This window comes from Heterodontus francisci, chromosome 4 (assembly GCF_036365525.1).
Source record: "Heterodontus francisci isolate sHetFra1 chromosome 4, sHetFra1.hap1, whole genome shotgun sequence".
NCBI lineage: Eukaryota > Metazoa > Chordata > Chondrichthyes > Heterodontiformes > Heterodontidae > Heterodontus > Heterodontus francisci.
Genome location: NC_090374.1, coordinates 152,163,391 through 152,191,185, shown reverse-complemented (window position 1 = coordinate 152,191,185; position 27,795 = coordinate 152,163,391). Strand labels below are relative to the sequence as shown.

General features: G+C 43.2%; 1 protein-coding gene across 2 annotated transcripts in view; it reads right to left on the bottom strand.

The window, feature by feature from the left end:
- tnksa (tankyrase, TRF1-interacting ankyrin-related ADP-ribose polymerase a) overlaps positions 1–9,763 on the bottom strand; it is a 207,568-nt gene extending 197,805 nt beyond the window's left edge. For both annotated transcript variants that reach the window (XM_068030356.1, XM_068030357.1), the window contains exon 1: positions 9,433–9,763. In XM_068030356.1, the coding sequence (XP_067886457.1) occupies positions 9,433–9,739 (307 nt within the window). In that variant the 5' untranslated portion in view covers positions 9,740–9,763. The remainder of the gene's footprint in view (positions 1–9,432) is intronic.
- Positions 9,764–27,795: the final 18,032 nt, after the last annotated feature.

Here is a 27,795-nt window from a genome sequence, read left to right as displayed (position 1 = left end):
GACTCTCCAGCATATTCACAACTTACAATATGCCAACGACTGTGCAGTTGTGGCCCACACCACAAGTGACATTCAGACCACCCTCAACCTCTTCAACTTTGCATACAAAAGGGTTGGTCTCACTCAACATCAGCAGGACCAAAATCCTCCACCAGCCTTCCCCTAGACAAGCATCTACATCTCCAGCTATTGTTATTGATGGGGAGACTTTAGAAGTCATTGAACTCTTCCCATATCTCAGCAGCTACCTTTCTCAAAAGTCACCATCGAAGTGGAAATCCAGCACAACCTTCCAAAAATTGTGTAACCACGTCTTTGACAATAGGGATCGCCAAAAGAGGACAAAGGCTTTAGCCTACAATTCTGTTGTTACCACTCTTCTATATAGCAGTGAGATTTGCATCACCTACCAAAGGGCACCTCTGGTCACTGGAGAATTTCCACCAGCAGCGTTTCCGCAGGATGCTCAAAACCAAGTGGGAAGACAGGCGAAAAAACTCCAGCATCCTCACCACAGCCAATTCCTCCAGCATCACAACCATGATCATGCAAAATCAGCTCTGCATCTGCGTGCCAAATAATCGGATTCCGAAGCAGATCCTCTTTTCACAACTTAAGGATGGCACCCGATCTCAAGGAGGACAAAGAAAACGTTTTAAGGACACTCTGAAGGCATCATTGAAAAAGGGACAAATTAATATCGGTGCGTGGGAGGAACTTGCTGCTAACCATGCCACGTGCCAATGCCTCATCCAATAAGCCACAACACAGTTGGAAACTGACTGCATAAAATCTGCTGCGAAACATCGAAAGCGGGAGAGAAGGGCTCTGCCTCCAAAACCCCCCTCCCCCAGGGCAACACTTGCCCTCTTGGTGCAAAGACTTGTAGTTCAGGATTGGTCTGCTGTGTCACCTGCGGACACACAAATCATGAACTCTGGTAGAGGTAATCTTCGATTCGAGGGACTGACAATGACAGCGACAGCACAGAAGCAGGCTGATCAACCCAACAGGTTAATGTCAGTGTTTTGGTGCCATATGAGCCTCCATACACCTTACCTCATTTCACCCTGTCAACATATCCTGCTACGCATTCTCCCTCATGTGCTTATATAGCTTTCCCTTAAATTCGTTCATGCTAATCATCTCAACTACGTTGGATGCCAAGTTCTGCATTCTAATCATTTCCCAAGTAAAAAACATTCTCCTGAATTCCTTATTGGATTTATTGGTGACTAGCTCATGTTTATCACCTTTACTTTTGGACAACCCAACAAGTTGAAACACCATCTCTACCCTATCAAACCCTCTCATAATTTAAGATCTATCAGGTCGCCTCTCAACCTTCTCTTTTCTAGAGTGAAGAGCCCCAGCCTGTTCAGTCTTCCCTGATAGTTATACCCTCTCAGTTTTGGTAACATCCTTGGAAATCTTTTTTGCACCTTCTCCAGTGCCTCTATCTTTTTTGTCATACGGACACCATAAATTGAGCATATTGCTCAAACATTTTACAATCAGGTACAAAGAAAAACAAATGCACACTTCAGACAGCAGATCCATATCTTGTTCCAACAGTTAATTCTACTAGCTTAGGTTATGCCACATGTACAAATAGGTATATTCTATCCTGACTCAAATTCCCAAATATTTTAAAATCTTTGTTTAATTCATTCTTGGGATAGGGGTGCTGTTGGCAAGACCAACATTTGTTGCTCATCCCTAACTGCCCTTGAGGTGGTGAGCCATCTTCTTGAATACAACTGAGTGGCTTGCTAGACCATTTCAGAGGGCAGTTAAGAGTCAACACATTACTGTTGGTCTGGAGTCAAATATAGGCCAGACTGGGTAAGGACAGCAGATGCCTGTCCCTAAAGGATATTAGTGAACCAAATGGGTTTTAATAACAATCTGGTAGTTCATGGACACTACTACTGATATTAGCTTTTTACTCCAGATTTACTTAATTAAATGAATTTAAATTCCCCAGCTGGTGGGATTTGACCTCATCTCTCCAGATCATTAGTCCAAGCCTTTGGATTACTAGTCCAGTACCACCACCACACTACTGTACCCCATCTCTTGGGAACCTCTTTAAAACTCACATTTTCATTTAGCTTATACGTCTATTTAAAAATATTTTGATTTATTTTCTCTACAATTATTAAAGAGTTAATGAGGAGGCACCATCAAGTTTTGTGACTTAGGTCTCGTACTGTAATGAAAAATCTTTAATGAAAAATAAAATTGGGAGAGTGTAAAACAGGCTGCTGTTCGATCACATCAGTTTCCATCAGGTGAGTAAGGTTAATCCATTGATTTTCAGAGCATGACGGGTCCCCCTTTTTATGCTTAGTTATTTTTCCTTTTCCCTTTTTTATTTGGTTATTTTATTTTAGGTTTTTCAGTTTGTTTAATTTGTTTCCACTGTGCTTACCCACTGTTTTGTTTTTTTAAATTTTTTTTTTGTGTTTGTGCTTGGAATGCTCTGTGCTTTAGTCATTCACACCCTCTCTGTACTAACGCTTTGTCTTTCAGCACACCATTGACATACCATTCGCCTTTGTTCCATGACCTTCTGGTCAGTTATTCTCTGTGACCTTGTCCTATCAACACTTTCACCTTTGTGATCTCTTGCCCCACCCCCACTTTACTTGCTTAAAACCTTTTACATTTCTAATATGTCAGTTCTGAACGGTCTCTGACCTGAAACGTTAACTCTGCTTCTCTCTGCAGATGCTGCCAGACCTGCTGAGTATTTCCAGCATTTCTTGTTTTTAATCCATTGACTATTCTCTGTAGATAGCTGCTGGATACCCAAATACATTTGTGATAGACTACCACCTGACTACCACTGATGCTCGAGGCAAATGGCAAAATTAAGTTTCATAATATAATTTAAAAACGGTGAATTCTGGCATTGCTCTAATAGATGCCAGCAAGATGGTTTATCACACGGGCTACACTACTATGTCACAGCAAAGTAGAACATGGATCAGCATTTGAAAATCAGCATATACAATAAGTTACTGGTCCTATGCATGCCAGAGGGAAATGGGCTAAAAATAGATCATTCTCTGCTGGTAGGATGCATTACTTTTTAAAACAAACATTTCTGTTGGCCAATTTCTCACAGTCAGTCCCAATAGAACAACATTGGCAAATATTCTGAACAGCTTAGGACAACAACATATCTCAGGATAAAGACAAAACTTAGCTCTATCAAATCCCAAGAAATTTACACATTTAGTCCTTAATCTGTGGGATGAATATTTCATTATTCAAATCAATATCTTTTGGAATCACAAGAATATTCCTCAGAAAAGCAAATCATCTTCAACTGGACCACATAACAATTAATGAATATGCAGTTAGTCCCATTGTGCAAATTTAGACTGGGCACGCAAATTCTGAATGCAGTATCTGTTCAAAAACCTAGATATAAATATTCTCTCACAACCACAATGAAGTCAGTTTCTTGCTAAGGTTTTAGGAAAGTACTAACAGTGGGCATGTGAATTTCTGTACTACATCCACCAGAATCATGAAAACCATCTAGCTATATGCAGAAAGATTTTATATATGTAGAGAGAGTATATTGAGCTATATATCATTAGGAAGTACTGTCGATAGTACTGGTGAAAACAATGAGATCATGAACTAAAGTGTATAAATAGTCACTTGGGAGCACAGAACTTGAATATTGCTGATAAAAGAGACATACTGTCAAAGCTTTTCATCTTGCATTCATCAAGAGAGTTGCAAGAATGCCAAATTTCAAAGGGAGCAATAATTTATACTGCATGAGAAAAGGGTGCTGATTGGTTGGCAAGTTGATTCTGATTCGTTGAGGTGTTGCCATGGCGAATGCACCAGGGAACTATTGTCCCTCACGTTTTTGTTTAATTCAAAAAAGGCGCAATGCTTGGACATGTTTCTTTTGTCAGCAGAGGACAGGTCTCCGCATATGAATATATGTAGCTTCTTGGAAGAAGTGAGCCACATTGTAAACCAGACTGATAATCTTAAATTGGTTGTTCGTGCAATTCTTAGCACACTCGGGAATGTTCAATAAATACTGTCCAATCTCGGTATCATGCCTAACGTTAGATATTGTGTTCTGAGTTTTGCAAGTACGAGCTTATTGAGTTCGTACATGCAGGGACCTGTCCTCTGCAGGCAAATGAAACATGTCCAAGTGTTGCGCCTTTTTTGAATTAAACAAAAAAGCGTGAGGGTCAATAGTTCCCTGGTGCAATCTCCATGGCAACGCCTTGACCAGAATCGACTTGCCAACCAATCAACGCCCTTTCCTCATGCAGTATAAATTGTTGCTTTCTTTGAAATTTGGCATTCTCATGTCTGTCCTGATGAGTGCAAGACAAAACGCTTCAAAAGCATTGTCTCTTTTTTTCAGGAATATATTGGCTTTACTGTGTATTTTATGTTTAACATACATAGTATTAATTACCAAATAGCCTATTAACAATAATTAAAGTGTGATCACCTTTTATACTCTACACCACAAATTAGTCCATTTTCAAAACAATTCAAAAGTAACTTGAAGGGGAAAATTTGCAGGGCTAAGGGGAAGCAGCAAAGGAATGGGACTAATTGGATTGCTCAAAGAGCTGGCACAGGCACAATGGGTTAAATGGCCTCCTTCTGTGCTGCAACCTTCGATATTCTATGAAGTTGTAGAAGTCTGTAGGAGACTGTTGAACATTCTAGCATTCCCACTTTACAAAAAAAACCAAACTGAGCCATATAGATGTCTCCAAAGCATGAACAGCTCTTCTCACAGAAAAAGATGAGGCCAGGAGCTTGTATCTAGATATAATGAGGCATTTAAGAACAGGTGCCAATAAATCCCACTCCCAGCTGCGAGGGAACATCCAGTCCCCAATTGCCTCTTACCTTACAATTTCCATTTAAAACGTATTAAATTAAAAACCATTCCAAATCTGCTGCAAATGGGTCTGTAAAATTCTCACAGCAATACAAAGCCAATGCTAACTCTGGAGTAAACAGGATATCAGCAAAATTTCTCATTTTCTATCCCAAAATAAACCTTGTAATTTACATCAAAAGCACATTTTAGCTCTTATAATTACACAGAGGCAGGAAGAAGCCATTCAGTCCCTCGAACCTGTTCCTCCATTCTACTAGATCATGGCTGATCTGTACCTTAAGAAACAATCAGCTGTTAATAATCATGTCTAAAGCTGCCAACATTGATCTGGCATTAACATTCTCCTTGTTAAATTATTATTTTATACAGTAGCATCAAAATTTAAGAAACCTGCAGAGACTGAAAAATAAGTACTCATCTTCTCAAAGCTTTACAGACTATATAACAGCCTCAGCAAGGGGCAAGCGAGCTTTGCAACTGAAATACCTTCATTTGATATATTAGTAAAATAGGTACCGTCAAGCTTCGACTTCTTAGCCTCCGACCAAATGCGAGACCACTTTAAGTCACATACCCATTGATTCTAAACACACTTAAGGAACTGGAAGCAAATGTACAATTATAAATTTGTGTCTGCATGGTAAAAATTGTGGCAAAGAAATGTGCAGTGAAGTGCAACCTTCAGGCATCCAACGTCGCCTCAAAGTAAAAACTTCCAAACAAAAAGTTTATTTATTTTCAAGACTCAATTCTCTTAAGTATTTCAGTTCACCATTGCCAGCAGCAAGTATCAGAAAATAACCTCTCATTCAGGCAAATCTCAAGTCAGATTCAATGTGAAATGGTAAAACGATCAAATAATGAATACAAGCATAGTTTGTTCAAATCAAATATGAAACAAGGCCTGAAAATAAAAATTACCAACTTGTGATGTGGTCTGCATATATTCAAAATATCAATTAATCAACTTACTGCATAAAAACACACTTAACAACTCACCACCACAGTGGTAATTAAAAGTAAGATTGTTTTTGACATAAAGGTAAAATATAATGGTTTAAATTACTATTACTTTCTGACTTGAAAATGTCATGGGAATTGGCTTGTACAGTGTACTGGACATTCCAGAATCAAGTTACAGTATCATGTTTGTTCATTTCTTATTTGGTATCAAAAGCTGAATAGCATTTTAACAATCTCGCCTTTGCAGGGCATGGTTTAAGTTGATGAGCTTCACTGTATTTTTTTTTTAAACTCATTCTTCGATTCAACAAAACTGAAGGCACTCAGGCGAGCCTTTTGACTATTTTAATTAGTCAACCCAAGCTATTTATCAACCTTGCAGAGAGGGACCTTGCATTTATCAAACTTCACATTAATCCAGAACAGACACAGAGATTTACTGCATTACACTGCAAAGAACCTAGAAAAAGCCAGTTATCAATCAACACTGTTTCTTCAAGGCTACCACAGACATCAGTCCATCTTCCACTTAGTTTACTCAGTGAATAAATACTACTGGATTCCTTCCCTTTCCTCAGCTGAAAAAAATCAAATAAAACTGCAGAATATTTACCCATACCACATGTACCTTATTAACTCTTGGCTAGCTGTCCTACACATTCTCTAACCGCCCCAAAGAAATCCTAGAAATTTTGATATAGTAAGCACCGATCGGTCCATTGTGCCTTTGCACATCACGTCTCACAAAGCATTTGATTATCTTACTCTGTTGCCCAAACCCTTTCCCAGCTAGATATTCACGCAGTTCTATTTTTGAATTTAACACATCAACAGATACTGATGAAATTCTGTCGGAAAATATAATACGATTTAGCAACTCTGTTACTTATTTTTATTAGGTTTCGTTCACAGCTGACATGACCTGTTCAAAAACTGGTTTCCCCACATGTCAATCCATCCCAAAAGCAACTTTAGATGAAATGTTGAACTGCAGGAACACATCTTATTGTTTTTCAAAACCCTGTTTTATGTCTTTTTTGTACCTGAATGTGCTTTCTTCTTTACAAGTGTACAAAGAGCTCACTGCAGTTGTGCTTCATTCTTCTTCTTTGGCCTCCTTATCTCGAGAGACAATGGATAAGCACCTGGAGGTGGTCAGTGGTTTGTGAAGCAGCGCTTGGAGTGGCTATAAAGGCCAATTCTAGAGTGACAGGCTCTTCCACAGGTGCTGCAGAGAAATTTGTTTGTCGGGGCTGTTACACAGTTAGCTCCCCCCTTGCGCTTCTGTCTTTTTTCCTGCCAACTACTAAGTCTCTTCGACTCGCCACACTTTAGCCCCGTCTTTATGGCTGCCCGCCAGCTCTGGCGAATGCTGGCAACTGACTCCCACGACTTGCGATCAACGTCACAGGATTTCATGTCGCGTTTGCAGACGTCTTTAAAGCGGAGACATGGACGGCCGGTGGGTCTGATACCAGTGGCGAGCTCGCTGTACAATGTGTCTTTGGGGATCCTGCCATCTTCCATGCGGCTCACATGGCCAAGCCATCTCAAGCGCCGCTGACTCAGTAGTGTGTATAAGCTGGGGATGTTGGCCGCCTCGAGGACTATTGTGTTGGAGATACGGTCCTGCCACCTGATGCCAAGTATTCTCCGGAGGCAGCGAAGATGGAATGAATTGAGACGTCGCTCTTGGCTGACATACGTTGTCCAGGCCTCGCTGCCATAGAGCAAGGTACTGAGGACACAGGCCTGATACACTCGGACTTTTGTGTTCCGTTTTGTGTTTTGTGCTTCATTGGGCGATATGAAAATTAGCTATACCACAGCCAAGTTTTTACAGTTCATAGAATCACTGAAAGTTTATGGCACAGAAAGAGGCCACTTGCCCATCACATCTACGCCAGCTGAAAAATGAGCCACCAGCCTAATTCCACCTCCCAACATTTGGTCCGTCGCCCTGCAGGTTACGACACTTGAGGTGCATATCCAGACACCTTTTTAATGAGTTGAGGGTTTCTGCCTCATATACCCTTTCAAGCAGCAAGTTCCAGACCCCCACCACCCTCTCAGTGAAATATTTTTCCGCATCCCCCCTCCAATCTTTCTAACAATCACTTTAAATCTATGCTCCCTAGTCACTGACCCCTCTGCTAAGGTAAATAGGCCCTTCACTTCCACTCTATCCAGACCCCTCACAATTTTGTAATTTCAATCAAATCTCCCCTCAGCCTCCTCTGTTCCAAGGAGAACAACCCCAGCCTATCCAATCTTTCCTCATGGCTGCATTTTTCCAGTCCCAGCAACATCCTCGTAAATCTCCTCTGTACCCTCTCTAGTGCAATTACATCCTTTCTGTAAAGAGGTGACCAGAACTGCACACAGGACTCAAGTTGTGGCCTATCTAATGATTTATACAGTTCCAGCATAACCTCCCCGTTTGCTATACCTCGGCTAATAAGGGAAAGGATTCCATATGCCTTCTCAACCACGTTATCAACTTGTCTTGCTGCCTTCAGGGATCTGTGGACATTCACACCAAGTTCCCTCACTCCCTCTACACCTCTCAGTATTCAGTAAGTGGTGGGGGCTGAGCTGCATTACCCAAATTTGTAATCACCCTGAAATTTATTTCTAATACTTGACAACATTTGAGAAACCCAAGGGAAGGGCCACGGCTCATTGCAACATGGTTGAAAAGCGTAGCAACAAAAACAAGTTGAATCAGGTAGAGATTTTCTGACAGCAAGCTTGGGTTTTAAAAGGACTGGGTTGACTAGGAAGAAAGGAAAACAATTACAATAATTTTGGGGGATCCTGAGAAATGAAAATTTGCAACAGCAACTGCAGCATACAAAGGAGTCGTCATACAAAAAAAATTGGTTATTGACTGGATACAGTATCACATACAGTATCACATATAAGTCAAGTGATTTTACAGAAAACACGTAGCCCATGTCATCTTGTGAACTGGTTTTTGGTCATCTAAGGGGGTCGGAGAAGAATTTTCCTGATTAACTCTTCCCTTATTGGCCCTGGGCTTGTTTGTCTCCGTAATCTCCCAGGAGAGGCAAAACACTTGAGAAAAGAGTTGCGTGCAACACAATTTCAGCACAATCATCTCTGACTTTACAAGTGATCCAATAATGAAACTATTGTCTGCATCATCACGACAAAAAAAATTTATTTCCCCCTTACCCTGCACAACATTCTCTCCAGCTCCCAACCACTATGACTAGAACGTCTATTTACAGAGCATGAATTCATGCCGTACGATACCATTGGGTTGTCAGTTTTTAATATTCGCAGAGTAGTAGTAGGGCCCAGATTCCAATGATCCCCGTTACTGCTCTCCTCCAGGCCCACGGCAGCATCATCATCCCCCACCCAATAAATGCTGCGTTGTTTTGACGGCGACGAGTCCCAGGACCCCGAGGATGAAGCTGTACACGGACTCGGCCCCGGGCTTCCATCACCATCGGGAGATAGCCGCTCGCCCCACCTCCTTCCTGTAGGTCCCGCTCTAATCACCCAACCTCCCGCTAAATGGGGTTACACACCTGCGGCGAAGTGCAACGGTGTAGATTTCCTGCCGGCCATGTCCTTGGCGTTCACATTGCCCGAATCCACCAGTCGCTTCACCCGCAAAACGTCGCCGTTCCTGCAGGCCTCGAACAGCTCACGGCCGGAGTCACTCACCGCCCCACCGCCACCCCCTATTGTTGGCGGCGGCACTGCCGCCCCAGAACCCGGGGGGCTAGCGTTACCGCCGTTGAATCCTGGTGAATCGGGCCTGTCGGAAACCGGAACCGTAGTCGGTCCGGGGTCCGAAGCGCTGGGAGAAAGCTGACTCCGCCGCGCCGCCATCTTCCACCGTCACTGCAGCAACGCCACCTGACGTCACTGAGCGGGCGGGGGTGCGCACGTGCGGTCCGGCGATCGCGGGCGGGGGTGCGCACGTACGGTTTGCCGATCGCGGGCGGGGGTGCGCACGTACGGTTCGCCGATCGCAGGCGGGGGTGCGCACGTACGGTTTGCCGATCGCGGGCGGGGGTGCGCACGTACGGTTCGCCGATCGCAGGCGGGGGTGCGCACGTACGGTACGCCAGCCGAGGTGGTGGCACTCTTCCGGTTGTTGTTGCTATTAGGTTAAAGCTCCGACCAAGGCTGGGGCATGGCGAGGAGAACGTATGGTGTTAAATACTGAGGGTAGCACAAATTGCTAATGTATTCACCTGGCATCTTCCATGTGGTATTTAGGAGATGAGATGCAGCAATATATGTTGACAAATGCTTCTGTATGGATGAAGGTGGGGGAGTGGCGCTAGTTAAATTGCTCTTTTGGAGAGCCAGCGCAGATTCGACGGGCCGAATGGCCCCCTTCTGTGCTGTAACGATTCTGTGAACTATTATAGGCCTTCCTGGTAGTCCACAATGGAGTTGTTGAGTCATCATGACAATCAATCTCTATAAATTAGTTTACAGTAGACCCAGACATAAGACGAGAATAACCCAAGTGGTGGACAGCTTTGGGAACTATAGGTTCCAGACGTGCTCCACTTACCAAATGTTACATCTTAAGTTCATAATTTAGTGATGTTGACAGCTCTGTGGAACCCAATTCAGCATGTGGAGATAAGTCTGCATCAAAAGACAAGTCGTTGGCTTTTTTATCATGCTCCAGAAAACTGCTCAAAAGTCCTTTTACTTTGAGGAGGAAATAAAAACAGCAAAAGAGGAGATGACAATGCAGAGGAAACTAAGAGTCCCAGAGGACAGCATTTTAGTTGACCTGGCAGCAATTGTGTGGGGGAAGCAAGGAGTGGCCTAGTGTTAGAGGGGCACAAGATGCATGATGGGGACTTAACTCTGGACGAGACCACTCCTGTAGGGTGGGTTTAAAGTAAAATCATTTACAGCGGAGAAGGGGGTCATTCCGCCCAACGATTCCATACCAGCTCTCCGCGGAGCAATCCAGTAAGTCTCACATCTCTACAGTGGGGCTGAAATGATGGGTCTACCAGGTCAGTCCTGTTTGTGGATTTTGAGAAGGAGGTAGAAGCGGGCTGTCCGGGGCTGCAGAACAATGAGGTTGGAAGCTGTAGAGGGAAGAACTCCAGAGGAGCCTGTTCCTGCCCCACTGAACTTATTTCTTCCTATCTTGACTCTTTTTTCTCTCTGGTCCAGTCTCCTACATCCATAACTTTTCTGATGCCCTAATCATTTTGAAAATTTCCAGTTTCCTGGCCCTAACGGCCTCCTCTTCATTATGGATGTCCAATTTCTCTATACCTCCATTGCCCACCAGGACGGTTTGAGGACTCTCCGCTTCTTCCTTGAACAGAAGCCCAACATGTCCCCATCCACCAGCATCCTCCTCCACCTGGCTGAACTTGTTCTCACGTTGACCCTGAGCTTCCGGTTGCTTGCCATTTCAACACTCCCCCGTGCTCTCATGCTCACATCTCTGTCCTGGGATTGCTGCAGTGTTCCAGTGAACATCAACGCAAGCTCGAGGAACAGCATCTCATCTACCGATTAGGCACACTACAGCCTGCCGGACTGAACATTGAGCTCAATAATTTCAGAGCATGACAGCCCCCCACTTTACTTTCATTTTTAGTCATTTTTAGTTATTTTTTCTTCCTTTTTTTTGCATTCCTTTTTACATTTTTTACAATCTTTTTTTGCATTTATTTCATTTCATCTTAGTTTGTTCAGTTTGCTTACCCACTGTTTCTTCAGGTTGTTTTTCTTCAGGTTTGCACTTGCTGATGTTCAATATTCAGTATATTCACACCTAATCTGTACTAATGCTTTGTCTTTCAACACACTATTAACATATTGTCTGCCTTTGCTCCGTGACCTTTTGGTCAGCTATGTGGCCTGGTCCAATCTGCACCTTCTCCTTTGTTATCTCTTGCCCAACCCCCACCTCACTTGTTTATAATCTGTGACTTTTCTAATATTTGGCAGTTCCGAAGAAGGGTCACTGACCCGAAACGTTAACTCTGCTTCTCTTTCCACAGATGCTGCCAGACCTGCTGAGTGAATCCAGCATTTCTTGTTTTTGACTCCCACAGCTACCTTGACTACACGTCCTCATACCCTGCATCTTGTGAGGACTCCATTCCATTCTCCCAGTTTCTCCATCTCCAACGCATGGTCTGATGATGCAACCTTCCACAACAGTGAGGATTCTCCTCCACTTTGGTTGACAGGGCCCTCGACCGTGTCTGACCATTTCCCGCACTTCTGCCCTCACTCCTTCCCCTATCCCCTGCCCCCCTCCCCCGAGCTGTGACAGGGTTCCTCTTGTCCTCACTTTCCAGCCCTCCAGCCTCCACACCCAAATGATCATTCTCTACCATTTCCGCCACCTCCAGCGTGATGCCACCACCAAACATATCTTCCCCACCCCTCCCCTGTCAGCATTCAGAAGGGATCGTTCCCTCTACGACACCCTGGTCCACTCTCCATCACCCCTGACACCTTGTCCCCTTTCCCTGCAATCACAGGAGGTGTAATACCTGCCCTTTTACCTCCTCTGTCCTCACCATCCAAGGCCCCAAACACTCTTTACAGGTGAAGCAGCGATTTACTTGTACTTCTTTCAATTCAGTATACTGTATTCGCAGCTCACAATGCGGTCGCCTCTATGTTGGGGAGACCAAATACAGATCAGGTGACCGATTTGCGGAGCACCTCCGCTCAGTCCGCAAGCATGGTTGCGGTTGCTTGCCATTTTAATTCACCACCTTGCTCTCGTGCCCACATTTCCATTCTTGGCCTGCTTGAACTTTAACGCAAGCTCAAGGAGCAGCACCTCATCTTCCGATTAGGCGGTCTACAGCCTTCTGGACTCAACATTGAGTTCAACAATTTGAGAGCATGATTGGCTTTTTTAAAGTTTTTTGTTTAACCATGTGCTTGTCTTAAACTTGTTTTTCATGTTTGTGCTTTTGGACCGAACTGCTCATTATGCTGCCATTAACACTCTCTCTGGGCTAATGCTTTGTCTTTTACTACAACTATTAGCACTCCCTTTGTCTTTGTCTGATGACATCTTTGTCATATAACCTCTCCTGCCCTCTGCCCTCTCACACACCTTCCCATTTGTTCTTCTGCACCCCTTCCCCCTTTCATTTGCTCAAAGCCGGTTACATTTCTAATCTTAGCCAGCTATGATGAAAGGTCACAGACCTGAAACGTTAACCCTGTATCTCTCTCCACAGATGCTGCCAGACCTGCTGAGTATTTCCAGTATTTTCTGTTTTTATGAGAGACAGTAATGGCTTTATTGGGGACGAAGGCATCAAAGGTGGAGGTGAGAGTGCAGTTGAGCAAATCAGCAGCTGCAGAAATGTTGTGGTGAACAGAGGGCCAAAGGCTAGACAGTTGGGGTTTTGAAAGTGTAGTTGTAATATTCAGCAATGAGCATGTCACAATGAGTGGAACATCCAGATGGAGCATCCCTCTTACCAAGAGACAAGAGTGAAATGCTTAGTTGAAGATGGAATAAAATAAAATATATGCAGTAAAAGTCTTAAGGCTTGAAATTGGGAGAATTCCATTAAAAAATAATTACATGTACACTAATTATTTTGGGGTCAAACATTGGACCAACTTGGACATTTGAAATGATCTCAAGTTATCAATTTTTTTAGTTTTTCAAGGGGCAAGCACAGAAGGAAGTCCGGTAGAGACGTGAAAGCGGAAAGCAGTGAAAATATCTGAGAGAAATTCTTTTTCGTACTTGGGTGGGCGGTAGAGAACGAGGATTTTAAATGAGAGGTGAGAGGGATGGAACAAAATGAGATGCTCAAAGGAGGAGAAGGGCCAGAGGAGTAGCAGGTCAGGCCAAGATGTGATTTGGTCATGTCACCATGTCACCATGTCCATCTTGGTGGGGCAAGGTGGAAAGTAAAGCCAGGTGGGGAGACTTCATTAATTTTATGGTCAGTACTCCATCAGGGCTATGATGTCGATGTAATCATCCACAATATATTCATGAATGGCAAGGGCTTTGTTGACAAGTGAACAGCTATTCTGGAGGGAGATCTGGAGAAGCTTAGTGAGAGCTGATCCACTGGCCGAGTCCACAGGGTCAGCCGTGGGAGGGGTGAGTGGGACGAGAAGGAAATTGGTAAGATTAGCCCCAGCAAGCGCACTGGAAAGTTTGGCGAGAGAGTAGGATGCGGCAATTGGGATTGCTGCTCGGAATGAGGCAGCACTGAGTGTCACAATGAGCCCTTCAGAGAATGCCAAGAGAGACACAGAGGGAATCTGTAGGCTTATCTAAGAGGGAGTCAAGCCAGGGATGGTGTCAAAAGAGCAGCGAGGTTGAGGAGTATTGAAGGGTTGGGGTAGGGATCTGGGAGGGGAGAAGTGAAAAGAGGCATGACATTGGAAGTGAGAGCTCTAGGAGGGGGAAAGAAAAAATAAGTTTAAAAAAGGGGGAGAAAAAAGTGGAAATAGAAGAAGTGATGGGCTCAGGTACAAAGCGGTAGCCAAAATGCACAGGGAAAACTCAAATTACATAGGCCTGGTTACGAAACAGTTATTAGGATACTTAAAAGTCTGATAGTAAGCAGGAATTGGATAGGAGACAATACAAGAGAGTCCAGAGTTAAAGACAGAGGTGAGACAACTTTGATGCAGGTAGGGTGGAGGCAGCATGGAGCATTTACAAACAGTTGTCTGAGTTTGGAGTTAGGTGTAGTGAGTAAAATCCAGAAACTATTTGAGGGTAGAGATATTTCCGTTGGATTGAAAATCTAGGAGGTGTACAGGATTGGTTGCAGGGCAGAAAGATGATGATGAGGTTGGAGGTCAGCATAAAATCCAGCAGCAGCAGAGGTTTGCTCTTCAGCCCTGGTGAGTGAGTCTCACCAGGAGTAAAGCCTGGCTCCGCGACCTGAATCCAGGCATACCCGACCACATGTGTCGGGTTTGGGTTGGGTCGGGCATTTAAAAAAATTAAAGGACTCGGGCCCGGGTCGGCTATTGTCGGGTCGGACCTGGGTCGGGTTTTAATTTTATACCCAAGCCAGGCTTTAACCAGGAGCAGATTGTGGCTGAAACTGAAAAACCGGTATAACTGGTGCCCAGTTACAGGCTCGGTAAGAAACTGAAGTCTCTCACTCACAGCAGCAATGCGGGAAGGGCCGCAAACTGATCAGTTGCTTTAAAAGATAGCAATGGAGCAGCAGATCAGCAATAGAAGTTGACTCTTATGGTCTATTCAATGTCGTCCAGCGCAGAAGCGTCTTGATGTCCAGAAAATAGCATAATTGAAGGTGAATGGGGAGCCCCTCTGGACTGTTGGTTAAGTAATTAACGTACTTAAAAAAGCCAATTTAGAAGTGTTTTAGCACTCAATTAAGGATTTCCGAGTTCGGGCACCTGTTTCCCGACCTATCAGCAACTTGCTAGGGTACCCGAGTCGAGCGCACAGTGGGAAGAGCTTCTTCAGTGAAACTGATTAGCTGGGAAGGCTTGGATCAGTGAAACTAAAGAGCCCTGCCATGACCAGGTGAGAGGCTGCTGTTCAAAGCACTTCTTCTCTCAGCGAGTGCTTTCACTGCTTGACAGGTGATTGCCAACTTCTTGGAAGGCACTTCACTTGTCCAGCACTTCACTCAGCTTCAGCTGCAGGTCCCTACTACCAACCTTCCCCACGGCATGGCAGCAGCTTTTGAAGCTGCACCTTTCCCTCTAATGAGGGACAACAGGAGAAGCAACACCACCATCAACAGCACCAGCTGCCTTTTCCTCAGCTGCATGCCCCTGTAAATGGCAGAGGGGATGGATTCAGAGATCTCACTGGAAGGAGAAGAGACCCCTGACACAGGTTCTACAGCAGGACTCACCAACCGTTTCTTTAGTGAGAGCTACTTCTGATAAAAAGAAAAATATCATGAGCCAACCCCCGCTAGCTCCGCACACCAGCTCGTGCCCCCCCCACCCCCATCCACTCCCTTCCTCCTTGCCACTCGCTCTCCCCGCCTCACCGTTCACTCTCTCCTCCTTGCTGCTCGCTCCCCCTCCGCTTGGTCCCCCTGCCGCTCACTCACCCCTGCTGCTCATTTGTCCCTTTGTGACGTCAGTGCACGGTGATGTCAGGATGCGGATACACGGATTAATGCTGGTAGGATGACGTGGGCGATCGGACTGCGTTGTCAGGAGCTTTATGCAAGCTACTCAAAGGCCGACATGAGTTACCAGTAGCTCGCGATCAACATGTTGGCAACCCCTGGTCTATAGGCAGAGGATCTGCCTGTAGATGTCTGAGCACCAGAGCGTCAGTAGGCTCAGGTTCTCATAGCAGGTCGTTGCTAAATCTGTGGCCTCCTGGAACAAGGCCTTTTTCCCAGTGGAGCAGGTAGGCCTGCTTTTCCAGTGACTGATAAGGTGCCTGTCATTGCTGTCACTGGAGGACCTTGACTCCCAGATGCGATAGTTGACATTTAGGGCCTTCATGTCACACTTGGAAGCATCCTTGAAGTGAAGCTTTGGGTGCCCCACTGGTCGTCTGGCCCTGCCTACCTCACCATACAGAAGGTCCTTGGCTATGCGACCGTCTTCCATCCTAAATATTGTAACCAGAGGAATATACAGGGCTATGGGGAGAGAGTAGCATGGTGAATATAGTTCTTTATTGCAACGAGCCAAAACAGACATGATCGCCTGGATGATCTCTTTCTGTGCTGTAAGCTTCTATGACTCTAGAATTTTGATTTCCTTTTTATGTTCTTTAGCAATTAATGTTAGGTTTCATGTTTAAAAAAGAAAAAGGAAACCAAGTGAATGCCCAGAAACTAGTAATTTACAGAATTACTGTTTTAAGACACATTGCTGAAGAATGTAAACATCAAAATTACTATCGATGCTACAAAGAACATGGTAGAAATAAAACAGAGTGCACTCAGTTCAAAGGAGGTGCATTCACACCTTAGACTCTCCAGTCTGCCTGTGCTATTTGTGGGTTAGAGTTAATTAATCTTGGGATAGTGCAAGGTTTCCTCCTGCATCTTGTTTGGAGGAAGGGACAGGAGTACATTAAGTGTGTTAGGCTAATTCAACTAGTTATTGTTGGCGTAATAGGTGTCTAAGTCCAAAGGTCAGCATAAGTCAAGATATCGTGCAAGTGTACGTAGCTGGCATTGATAAAAAAACTGGTGCTTTTCAGAGGCTGTAGACTGTGAATTGGTTTTGGGTATATTCAAGTGAATTGTGTTCATCTGAACTGGAGCCAGTAACTTACAAAAAGCTACAGTTGCCCTCCAGTTAACTTCAAAAGTTCACAAGCTGCTACAAAAAGCTGCACTAGTACGTGAGTAGAAAGCCTATCTTCTCCTAACCTAAGAAAGAATTGGGAAGCAAATTTATAAAGTTTCAATTCATCTCCTATTACTTTTAAAATATGGCTTTACAGGGCAGGTGTTGTACTGCAGCTGGTGCGAAGTCTAGTTGACATGAGATTACCTCATGAGGGTAGTCTGTTACATTTTGATTTCCATGCATTTGGAAGCCAGGTGGTCCTTGCAACTCCCAAATTCTAGTGCTTTTTTTTTTACATCAGTGTATACCCTAAACCTAGTCACATGAACACACCTAAAAAAAAGGAGTATACGGTCAGAACCAATTCACATTAATATGCATCCAATTCACATAAATCCACAATCAAAACGAATTTGCATCAATACAGTCAAAACCAATTCACACCAAAAGATACAGTTATGACCAAGGCAGGAGAAATGCACTGTTAATTCAGTTCCACTTCTCCATGGGTCAGAGCAGATCAATATATTTTTCCTACCTACTGAACCATAGCCAATTAGACTCTTTGTGCTCCAGAATAAAGCACATCAACCAGGTTTCTTTAAACAACAACATTAGCTATTCGGGAAAAAAATAAGTCATAACCACTAACGAGATAAATCTATATATATGAAAGCTATTTGTTTTCCGAGCCCTCAGGCACACACACACATAGATTTTTTTAAAAATGGTTAACTGGGAAAAAAGGGTTTTGGTTTACCGTTGTTTCTTAGGAACAGAAGGAATAATAAAATAAATCAGTTTGTCACATTCTGGTTGGAAATTCTTTGGTTGGGTGAGGTGTCCCAGAGTCGAATAGTCGGATGCTACTCGAAGTCTCTCCTGGTGAGGTTGATGAACAGTTTGTGATGGATAGGCATTCAAGGCAATTCAGCTACAGCAGGCATCACATAAGTATTTTAGCAGGGGTGTAGCAACAGGTCCGCTTAGGACTCACATCAGCAGTATAGAAGTCGAAGCTTTCTTCAGGTTCCAGGATTTCCCAAAACACAGGAGGCAACAGGAACCACACTGGATGCAGGAATTCTTCAGAGACAGGCGGCAACAGGAATCTGCCAGCTTTCAAATACAGGGTTTCTTTTCAAGAGGTGCAAATTTCCTTTATAGAGAGAGGTCTTTTTCTCTAGTCTCCAGGCAGGCCAGGTCTACGTTTCAAAATTTCAAATGCCTGCTCTGGTTTTTAAAAGGGTTTGAGCACAGATCACGTGGCAGGAAAGAATTCGATGAACAAGCAGTCTCATATGATAGGAAATGGCACTGATTGAAGAATCTTCATGTAGCATATTGTAGGGAAGCTTCACTTTTATATTTTGCATTTGAATCCAGCTCTGATGAACACAAAGCCAGATTGTGAGAAAAGGATATCCACAAACCAGGAATTTTATAGCTTCCATTTAAAAAAAAACAACTAATTTTCAACTTTTTAGTTTGCCTTATTACTATTATAGGGATATCTTTGGAACCATTTGACCTGGGCAGCAAAAGTAGACTGTGGATGTTCAACAAGACATGGAAATATCACAAGTTTTTTTTTCCATTAAGTGGTGGAGTGTGTCATTGATTAATGTCAGCCTAAACTCAGTTGTAGCACTCTTGCCTCTGATTCAGAACGTTATGGGTTCAAGATTCCAGTGCAGGACTTGAGCACTAAAATCAAGGCTGACACTCCAGTGCAGTGTTGAGGGAGAGTTACACTGTTGGAGGTGCCATCTTTTGGATGAGATGTTAAACCAAGGCTGCCTCTGCCTTCTCAGGTGGATATAAAAGATCCCATGGCACTATTTCGAAGAAGAGTGGTGGAGTTATCCCGGGTGTCTTGGCCAATATTTATTCCTCAATCAGCTTCACAAAAACAGATTATCTGGGAGCTTGGTGTGTGCAAATTAGCTGCTCTGGTTCCTATATTACAACAGTGACTACACTTCAAAAAGTACTTCATTTGCTGTGAAGTGTTTTGTGACGTCCGGTGGTCATGAAAAGCACTATAAAAATGTAAGTCTTTTTAAAATTAGAATCATAGAATGTTCCAGCATAGAAGCAGGCTGTTTGGCCCTTCAGCTCTGTAACTGTGTTTTTCTCAAAATGAGCCGACTAGTGTAGTGCCACTCTCCTGTTTGGCCTGCATACTTTTTAAATATTCCTTTTTTTTTTACAAATAACTATTGTTACGACCAGGTCAAGAAGGGGTCTCAGGCTCCCCTCTCGCCCCTTCTCTGGTTGGGCTGTAACAGAGTTTATCTTTTTAAACACAGTGATTTTAGCTTACCACCTCAGTGAGCCCTTGCTCACTGTTCCTTGAATATAATTATAAATAAACTAATCAGATAGGTTTTCTTGAGTTTAGACAAGAAAAATGTAAGTTTATTAACCTTATCACTGTAAACCAGTTCAAATTACTAAAATACGCGACACATCCACGCTCACATGCATACGGGAGACACACACACACAAATTAATACAGAGGGGAAGAAAGAGTCGGGAGGTTGAAGTAAAATTGGTAATAAATGGAATGCAAATACTGGGTTGTAATGTCCTTAATTGATGTTAAAGTCTTGGAGTCCTCGCTGGGGGCCACATGCACAATTTCAGCCTTGCTTCTCTGGTTCCAGAAGGCCGAATGGAGGTTTCAGCTGTCTTCTTGGTGATTGCCTGTAAAGTCTGTAGTCTTGATGGGGAGGGGGTGGTGGTGATGGTGGTGTTTGGCTCTTACAAAATCAAAGGGTGTCGCGTCTTGATTACCACTATTGACAAAAACCATCTCGCTAACTGAATCAGGGAGCACCCCCATTGTTCCAGCTAGACTGGGGTAATTTACTTCTGTCTCTCAGCCAGCCTTTGTCTTCTCGAGATGCAAATGTGCATGACCATTTTTTTAGCTGTTCAGTTCTGCTTTTTAAAAAGTTATTTGTAGTGTCCAGTAAAAAGTTCTCAAGCAGTGTTTCAAACGATGAAATTAATATTTTTCCATTTGGCGTGTGATTTCCATCACACTGTTTAAATTTCTTTTAAAAATAAATTCTCTTGGGCTCTGTTTCAGTAATGGTTTGCCGGAGGATTCCACATTGTAATCACCTGCTGTGAGTGTAGAAGAGATATTGGGAGACCATATGGAATAAATGAGTAAAGCTTTGGAAGGGCACTGACCAAAAATTGGAGATTAGATAGGAGAGGAGAAACTTCTACTGAACAGCACACCTTTTCTTGTCTCATGTTCAAGACGGCACAGTGGCGCAGTGGTTAGCACCGCAGCTTCACAGCTCCAGCGACCCGGGTTCAATTCTGGGTACTGCCTGTGTGGAGTTTGCAAGTTCTCCCTGTGTCTGCGTGGGTTTTCTCCGGGTGCTCCGGTTTCCTCCCACAAGCCAAAAGACTTGCAGGTTGGTAGGTAAATTGGCCATTATAAATTGCCCCTAGTATAGGTAGGTGGTAGGGAAATATAGGAGCAGGTGGGGGTGTGGTAGGAATATGGAATTAGTGTAGGATTAGTAGAAATGGGTGGTTGATGGTCGGCACAGACTCGGTGGGCCGAAGGGCCTGTTTCAGTGCTGTATCTCTAAACTAAACTAAACTAAAACTTTCAGCAATTTGCAGGTGTCCAAGTCCACTGAAAAATCCTTTTTCAGTTTTTTGAAAACACACAGAATTTTAAAATTTTAGTACAGAAATAAAACCACTATAACAACATCCAACTCGCTAACAGCCAAAACCTATCCACATATATACACACAAACAACAAATTCACTGGAATACACCTAAAAAAGGGCCAGAATTTATAGTATCACAGAATGAAACAGCACTGAAGGCCAGTGTGCCGATGTCAGCTCTTTGGTAGAGCTACCAATTAATCCCACATCCCAGTTCTTTCTCCATTCTTTCCTGTTCTTTGCTGTAATATTCTTCTCCCTTTGAGTATTTATCCAATTCTCTTTTGACTGTTACTATTGAATCTGCTTCCACCACCCTTTCAGGCAGTGCATTCCAGATCAGAGCAACTTGCTGTGTAAAAAATGTTTCCTCATGTCACCTCTGGATCTTTTACCAATCACCTTAAATCTATGTCCTCTGGATACTGACCCTATTACCACTGGAAACAGTTTCTCTTTATTTACTCTACCAAAAACTTTCCTGATTTCGAACACCTCTATCAAATCTCATCTTAACCTTCTCTGCTCTAAGGAGAACAAACCTGGCTTAACCAGTCTATTTACATAACTGAACTCCCTCATCCCTGGTACAATTCTAGTAAATCTCTTCTGCACCCTCTCCAAGACCTTGACATTCTTCCTAAAGTGTGGTGCCCAGAATTGAACATAATATTCCAGCTGAGCCGAACCAGTGTTTTATAAAGCTTTAGCGTAACTTCCTTATTTTTGTACTCTATTCCTCTATTGATAAAGCCAAAGATTCAATTTGCATTTTTAAGAACCTTCTCAACTCGTCTCGTTACCTACAAAGATTTGTGTACCCCCAGGACTATCCATTCCTGCCTCCCCTTTAAAATTGTTCCATTTATTTCATATTGTCTCACTTCATTCCTCCTACCAAAATGTATCATTTCACAGATGCCTGTGTTAAATTGCATCTGCCATGTGCCTGTGCATTTCGTCAGTCTATGTCCTCTTGAAGTCTATTACTATCCACCTCATTGTTTACTACATTTCTGAATTTCGTATCTTTCAAAATTATGCCCTGTATATCCAAGCCAAACTCCAGCAGCTTCAGGTGAGCACAGATGCAACGTTAAATGCAAAAATCTGGAAGTTGTTGTTCGAGTTGCACTGTGTTTCCATAATCTGTGTAAAAACGGTATTTTACTGCTTGACACATAGGAAATAGGAGCGGGAGTCGGCCATTCAGCCCCTAGAACCTGCTCCACTATTCAACCAGATCATAGCTGATCTTCTACCTCAATGCCATTTTCCCGCACTATCCCCATATCCCTTGATATCTTAGAAACCTAGTGATCTCTGTCTTGAACATACTCAATGACTGAGCCCCCACAACCCTCTGGGGTAGAGAATTCCAAAGATTCATCACCCTCTGAGTGGAGAAATTCCTCCTTATGTCAGTCCTAAATGGCCTACCTCTTATTCTGAGACTTTGCCCCTGGTTCTAGACCACCCAGCCAGAGAAAACATCCTTCCTGTATCAACCCTGTTGAGCCCTGTAAGAATTTTGTATGTTTCATTGAGATCACCTCTCATTCTTTAAAACTATAGAGAATACAGGCCCAGTCTCTACAATCTCTCCTCATAGGACAATCCCACCATCCCAGGAATCAGTCTGGTGAACCTTTGTTGCACTCCCTCTAAGGCAAGTTTCTCCTTCCTGAGGTAAGGAGACCAAAACTGCCCACAATACTTAGGTGTGGTCTCACCAAGGTTCTATACAACTGCAGTAAGAGTTCTTTACTCCTGTACTCAAATCCTCTCACAATAAAGGCCAACATACCACTTACCTTCCTAATTACTTGCTGCACCTGCATGTTAGCTTTCAGTGACTTATGAACAAGGACATCAAGGTCCCTTTGGACATCAACACTTCCCAATCTCTCGCCACTTAAGAAATACTCTGCGTTTCTGTTTTTCCTACCAAAGTGGATAACATCACAGGTCTCCACATAATATTCCATCTGTCATGTTCTTGTCCACTCACTTAGCCTGTCTAAATCCTCTTGAAGCCTCTTTGCATCCTCCTCACAACTCACATTCCCACCTAGTTTTGTGTCATCAGCAAACTTGGAAATATTACATTTGGTCCCCACATCCAAATCGTTGATATAGATTGTGAATAGCAGGGGCCCAAGCACTGATCCTTGCGGTGCCCCACTAGGCACAGCCTGCCAACCTGAGAATGACCCGTTTATTCCTACTCTCTGTTTTCTGTCCATTAACCAATTCTCAATCCATGCCAGTATCTTACCCCCAATCCCATGTACTCCAATTTTGCTTACTAACCTCTCATGTGGGACCTTATCTAAAGCTTTCTGAAAATCTAAATGCACCACATCAACTTTTTCCCCCTTATCTATTTTGCTATTTACATCCTCAAAGAACTCTAACAGGTTTGTCAAACATGATTTCCCTTTCATAAATCCATGTTGACTCTGCCCAATACTATCATTATTTTCTAAATGTCCAGTTATCACATCCTTTATAAGGGATTCCAGCATTTCCTTATTACTGATGTTAGTCTAACAGGTCTGCATTTCCCATTTTCTCTCTCCCTCCTTTCTTAAATAATGGGGTTACATTTGCTATCTTCTAATCATCAGGAATCGCTCCAGAATATGTAAATTTTGGAAGATGGACCACCAATGCATCCACTATCTCTATAGCCACCTCTTTCAACATTGGAATGTAGATCATCAGGTCCAGGGGATTTATCAACTTTCAGTCCCATTAATTTCTACAGTACTACTTTTTTTTGCTAATACTAATTTCTTTCAGTTCCTCATTCTCACTAGTCCCTTGGTTCTTTAGGATTTTTGGAAGATTTTTGTATTTTCCTCCGTGAATACAGACACAAAGTATTAGTTTAATTTCTCTTCCATTTCCTTATTCCCCAATATAAATTCCCAAGTCCCTGCCTGTTCTTCTTCTTCTTTGGCCTCCTTGTCTCGAGAGACAATGGGTAAGCGCCTGGAGGTGGTCAGTGGATTGTGAAGCAGCGCCTGGAGTGGCTATAAAGGCCAATTCTAGAGTGACAGACTCTTCCACAGGTGCTACAAATAAAATTGGCTGTCGGGGCTGTTACACAGTTGGTTCTCCCCTTGTGCTTCTGTCTTTTTTCCTGCCAACTGCTAAGTCTCTTCGACTCGCCACACTTTAGCCCCGCCTTTATGGCTGCCCGCCAGCTCTGGCGATCACTGGCAACTGACTCCCACGACTTGTGATCAATGACATAGGACTTCATGTCGCGTTTGCAGATGTCCTTAAAGCAGAGACATGGACGGCCGGTGGGTCTGGTACCAGTGACGAGCTCGTTGTACAATGTGTCCTTGGGGATCCTGCCATCTTCCATGTGGCTCACATAGCCAAGCCATCTCAAGCGCTGCTGGCTCAGTACAGTGTGTATGCTAGGGATGTTGGCCACCTCTAGGACTTCTGTGTCGGAGATACGGTCCTGCCACCTGATTCCAAGGATTCTCCGGAGGCAGCGAAGATGGAATGAATTGAGACGTCGCTCTTGGCTGACATACGTTGTCCAGGCCTCGCTGCCATAGAGCAAAGTACTGAGGGCACAGGCTTGATACACTTGGACTTTTGTGTTCCGTGTCAGTGCGCCATTTTCCCACACTCTCTTGCCAGTCTGGACATAGCAGTGGAAGTTTTTCCCATGCGCTTGTTGATTTCTGCATCAAGAGACAGGTTACAGGTGATAGTTGAGCCTAGGTAGGTGAACTCTTGAACCACTTCCAGAGCGTGGTCACCGATATTGATGGATGGAGCATTTCTGATGTTTTCTTGAGGCTGATGGTAAGGCCAAATTTGTTGCAGGCAGCCACAATCCTGTTGATGAGTCTCTGCAGACACTCTTCAGTGTGAGATGTTAATGCAGCATCGTCAGCAAAGAGGAGTTCCCTGATGAGGACTTTCTGTACCTTGGTCTTCCCTCTTAGACGGGCAAGGTTGAACAACCTGCCACCTGATCTTGTGTGGTGGAAAATTCCTTCTTCTGAAGACTTGAACGCATGTGAGAGCAGCAGGGAGAACAAGATCCCAAACAGTGTCGGTTCGAGAACACAGCCCCGTTTCACGCCACTCAGGATAGGAAAGGGGTCTGATGAGGCGCCGCTATATTTGTCTTTGCTAATCTTTTTCTTTTTACATACCTATCAAAGCTTTTACAGTCTTTTACTGTTTTTATGTTTCTTGCTAGTTTACTTTCATATTCTATTTTCTCTTTCTTTATCAGTTTCTTGGTCCTCCTTTGTTCAATTCTAAAATGCTCCCAATCTTCAGGCTTACTACTTTTTTGGCAACTTTATAAGCTTTTTCCTTTGATCTAATACAATCTTTAACTTCTCATGGTTGGATCACTTTTCCTGTTGGGTTTTTGTGCCTCAAAATAATGTAAATTTGTTGTAAACCATGTATTAATTCTTTAAATAAAGATCACAGTGGTGCAGTGGTTAGCACCGCAGCCTCACAGCTCCAGCAACCCGGGTTTGGTTCTGTGTACTGCCTGTGTGGAGTTTGCAAGTTCTCCCTGTGACCGCGTGGGTTTCCGCGTCCCACAGCCAAAGACTTGCAGGTTGATAGGTAAATTGGCCATTGTAAATTGCCCGTAGTGTAGGTCGGAGAATGGTAGGGAATATGGGATTAATGTAGGAGTGGATGTGGTAGGGAATAATGTAAGATTAGTATAAATGGGTGGTTGATGGTCGGCACAGACTCGGTGGGCCGAAGGGCCTGTTTCAGTGCTGTATCTCTCTATGACTCTAAATACTAGCCATTGCTTGTCTCCCATCTTCTTTCAATGTAGTTTCCAGAACCAACTTGCCCCTCGTACCTTTGTAGTTTCCTTTGTTTAGATTTAAGACCCTTGTTTCAGATTGAACTACATCACTTTCAAACTTAAAGTAAAATTCTATCATATTATGGTCACTCTTCCCTAGAGGCTCCTTTACAATGAGATTATTAATTAGCCCTTTCTCATTGCACAATAGCACATCTAAAATAGCCTGCTTCTTGTTGGTTCCTCAACATACTGTTCTAGAAAACCATTTCATATACATTCCAGGAATTCATCCTCCACAGCATTAGTGCTAATTAGGTTTACCCAGTCTATATGTAGATTGAAGACCCCATGATTACTGTATTACCCTTGTTACATGCACCTCTAATTTCCTAATTTATACCATGCCCTACATTACCACTACTGTATTGAATGCATGGAGTTCTTGTACTTGCACAGTAGATGTGTACTAAACTCATCACAGAAAGTTAGTTCAAGTCTATTTCCTTCTAATTACTCTTTTTAATCTGTGATAAGTCTTAATTACTTCCAAACAACCTCTCTGGCACCAAAAAATAACTTTCACATGTGTTGAGTCTCATTTCTCCAGATTTTAACTTCTTGGAGATTTTTTTAAAAATAGATCTTTTTTAACTTTTTCTTTCTGTCTCTTTTCCTTTTCTCTCCATAAATTTTTCTTTCCCTCTCTACTTCACTTTCTGTATCTGATTTAACATTGAATTCAATATTCTAGCTGACACTTCGTGGTTCAAACTCTGTGCTGTTCGTGAACAGTCCACTCTGATTGGTTAAGGAGATACACATTTTTTTGTCCTGTTCACACAGGTCACTAATGTCTTGTGCCATTTGGATCTCTAACTTCCAACAACTTCCAGTGCAAAAGGTCATAGAAATGAAATGAGGAAGGCCAAGTCTAATGAACAGCATATACTGTTCATTCACTGGATACAGTAAATTCTGGAACTTTATCACACCAGTGCAATCCCAAAACTAGTTCTCACCAATATACACCCAAGATCAATTCACATGAATACACACACAAAACGTAATTTACATTAATACATCTCTGAACTGAATCCATAGCAAGACATGCCTGAAATCATTCAGATTAGAACAAACCCAAATCCAATTTACAGTCGAAATTATCCAGAGCAATACACACCAGAATCCAATTCACAGCAAGTTAAAATCAACAGTGTTATTGTTCATTTGGAGTTTTAAACAAACTCACTTACTGAAATGTTAAGTGCTTCCTGATACCTCGATATCAAGACAGAAATTTGATTTTACTGATACCTCTTTAGTCATTACTTTATCTGTACAAGGCAAACATTGGCAGGGGGGAATTTAACATTGAAGAAGAATGGGTTTAGGTGCAGATTGGGAAATAAATTTGGCAGAAATATCAGCGTGACTGGAATCCAGCTCCAACACACCGACTTTTGGTTTAACTCAGGTGTGTTCAGCTGTGTGTCGAAGAGGCAGGTTGGTGATTAAAATATTTAAAAGAGTGTATTCCAGTGATATTTTAACCAACATTTAAATTTAACAACACATGTATAGGTTTCCTGGGCTTCCTGAAACTCGCCATTGAAACCGTGAGAAGATTGAAAGCCAGTTCATGGAAAGCAGTAGAAGTCAGGCATATAACAGCAATACATAGTCAGTGCTCACAGCTGCTTCCCTACCTCCCATCGGGAAAAGGTTTGTTGACAGCACTAGTGAAAGTCTAATTTGTGTACTTTGGAGGTATTGAGACTCAAGATCAGGATGGGTGGCGCCATGGCTGTCTCAGATTGGACCTTGGAGGAGAAGCAAGATCACGAGGGGGAGGAGGAGCATGGTGAGCCTGAGTCCTGTGACCCGGCACCCTCATAAGGAATCAGTCTCTCTGAGGATTCATTGTCCAGCTGCACCACCAACTGCTGCTGTATGAGTGAAGGCCCCGGCAGAGAGCAAAGTTATGAATTAGTACTGGTAAGGTAAGACTGCTGCAACTTATCATTATAAAGGTGACCATATTTCCTCGTTGTTGAAATCAAGTCAACATGATTGAGTGTTGATTGACATGTGGGTTGCTGATATTTAATTCTGTCACC